Source organism: Atta cephalotes (genome assembly GCF_000143395.1).
Source record: "Atta cephalotes unplaced genomic scaffold scaffold00013, whole genome shotgun sequence".
Lineage (NCBI taxonomy): Eukaryota > Metazoa > Arthropoda > Insecta > Hymenoptera > Formicidae > Atta > Atta cephalotes.
This window is the reverse complement of record NW_012130077.1, coordinates 511,604-513,465: the sequence shown is the minus strand read 5'-3', so window position 1 is coordinate 513,465 and position 1,862 is coordinate 511,604. Positions and strand designations below refer to the sequence as shown.

The 1,862-nt window shown below is 42.5% G+C and overlaps 1 protein-coding gene across 1 annotated transcript in view; it reads left to right on the top strand.

Annotated features, from left to right (window-relative positions):
- Positions 1-343: 343 nt before the first annotated feature.
- LOC105617387 overlaps positions 344-1,862 on the top strand; it is a gene marked incomplete at its 3' end in the record, with an annotated part of 7,668 nt that continues 6,149 nt past the window's right edge. The window contains exon 1 of the mRNA XM_012198942.1: positions 344-539. Coding sequence (XP_012054332.1) covers positions 344-539 — 196 coding nt within the window. The remainder of the gene's footprint in view (positions 540-1,862) is intronic.

The window sequence follows — 1,862 nt, the reverse complement described above, 5'->3', positions numbered from 1 at the left end:
TCTCTCCGACATTCAGATAGGAATGAAAGGAACGGGGATCGCTTATCAAATTCGTACTTCGTCATCGATAATAGATATGATAATAGAAATTAATTCCACACACAAGATTAGTATGATTTTTATTACTAGCATCATATTCTTAATATAATAATAATAATAATAATAATATCTGAGACGATAAATGATACAAGGGAATTATATGTTTTTCTATTTCGTATATTTTTAAATTAAAATTTTTGTTTAATTATAATTTATGTCATAGTGATTGAATAAAAATATTAGATTATAATTGCTAATAAAGAATATGGAGAACTAGATAAGTACGCATTGAGCAATTAATCTCATGGCGCGACAGTGCGTCGCTCAGCTTTGTCCACAACCTCCATCTTCGACGAAGGATTCAAGGGACGACTTTTCTTCGCGTCAGCCAATGACCGATCGCGTAAGTCGCGCCAAATGGAATCCTCTTCGTCTTCGTCGGCACTTTCTTCGGGCACAGGCAGCGGGATCTGTATCACACATACGCATCACATACACAGGTATAGACAGGTATCCTAAAAGAACGACCGACCGGCGGGCGGTGGCGGAGGACGGAGGACGGAGGTAGAAGGTGCCCGCCTCGGCGAGGGCCGACTAAAGGGTGTATGATTGATCGCGCCATGGCATGCCAGATAATGCAATTTTATTTCATTTGATTCCGCGGGGGTAATTGCTATTTTGGCGGGTCTGCCGCGCCGAACGGCCGACGGAGTGATGTATTGGCGTGGCTCTTTCTTCCTCTGCCCCCCCCCCTCTCCCCGACCACCTCTCTGACTTGCCCCCTTCCCTCTCCGTCTCGCGATATATATTAACTCCAGTCAGGATTATTGCTTCGAGGGTGGAAAAGAGCGGATCGATCACGTGCGAAGGAAGATGGAGAATCGTCGGCTCGTTGCTTCCGCCGTCAAAGATCGCGCGGGGCGATAAATCTCGCGTCTTCCTGCCATCTTGTTTTGGAAAGGAGCCTAATCGGCTCTACGATTGATTTAGATCGCCCGATTTACCTCGTTTCACATCGACCTCGTCGTAATACCGTATGCGAAATTGGAGATTCGCGATGATTGCGTTAATGGTTTACACCATGTGTAAATCCTTATCTGAATAGAATTTGTCTCGTATATATCTTTCTTCGTCCCTTAATAATAGATTTTACTGAGAATATTATGATATTTAAAATTAATTCCTGTGTCAACAAATTTGATAAAAATAAAATTGTTATCAAAACTCATAATTTATAAACTCATAATTCATTCCTTAATTTAAGATAAAAAAAGTCAAACATTAATTAATTTATTAATTGAAATTTATTAAGTTTAGCACAAAGGAGTTATAAGTGAATGAAGGAGCGTTAAATACACGCATTTGCAGAAGTTTGTTGCTAATCGCATGAACAAAGCGTCATCTTCAAAATCCTGAGCGCTCTACGCGACGATGTAACCGAAGCTTTCGTCGCAATAAATTCAAAATAATATCCAAAGGCAACGCGACGCGCAGCAGTACCGTGACAACCCAGCGGCGTGTTTCTATTTGACGTCGCGGTGCCGCGGGTGCATGGCGTCGCCGTACAGTTGGTTAGCGTTAATTGTAATGCTTTTTGGTCCATACGCGATTACACGATGAAATAATCCCTCATTTATGAGTTAAGTGGTCTGTGGAACTCAACGGCGCTTCTGATGAAATGTTCACGGTGAGTGTACCACCGCACTGGTTCTGAGGAGAATCGTTGAGGAACGGGAGGAGAGAGAGAGAGAGAGTGAGAGTGAGAGAGTAAGTGAGAGAGAGAGAGAGAGAGAGAGAGAGAGAGAGAGAGAGAGAGAGAGAGA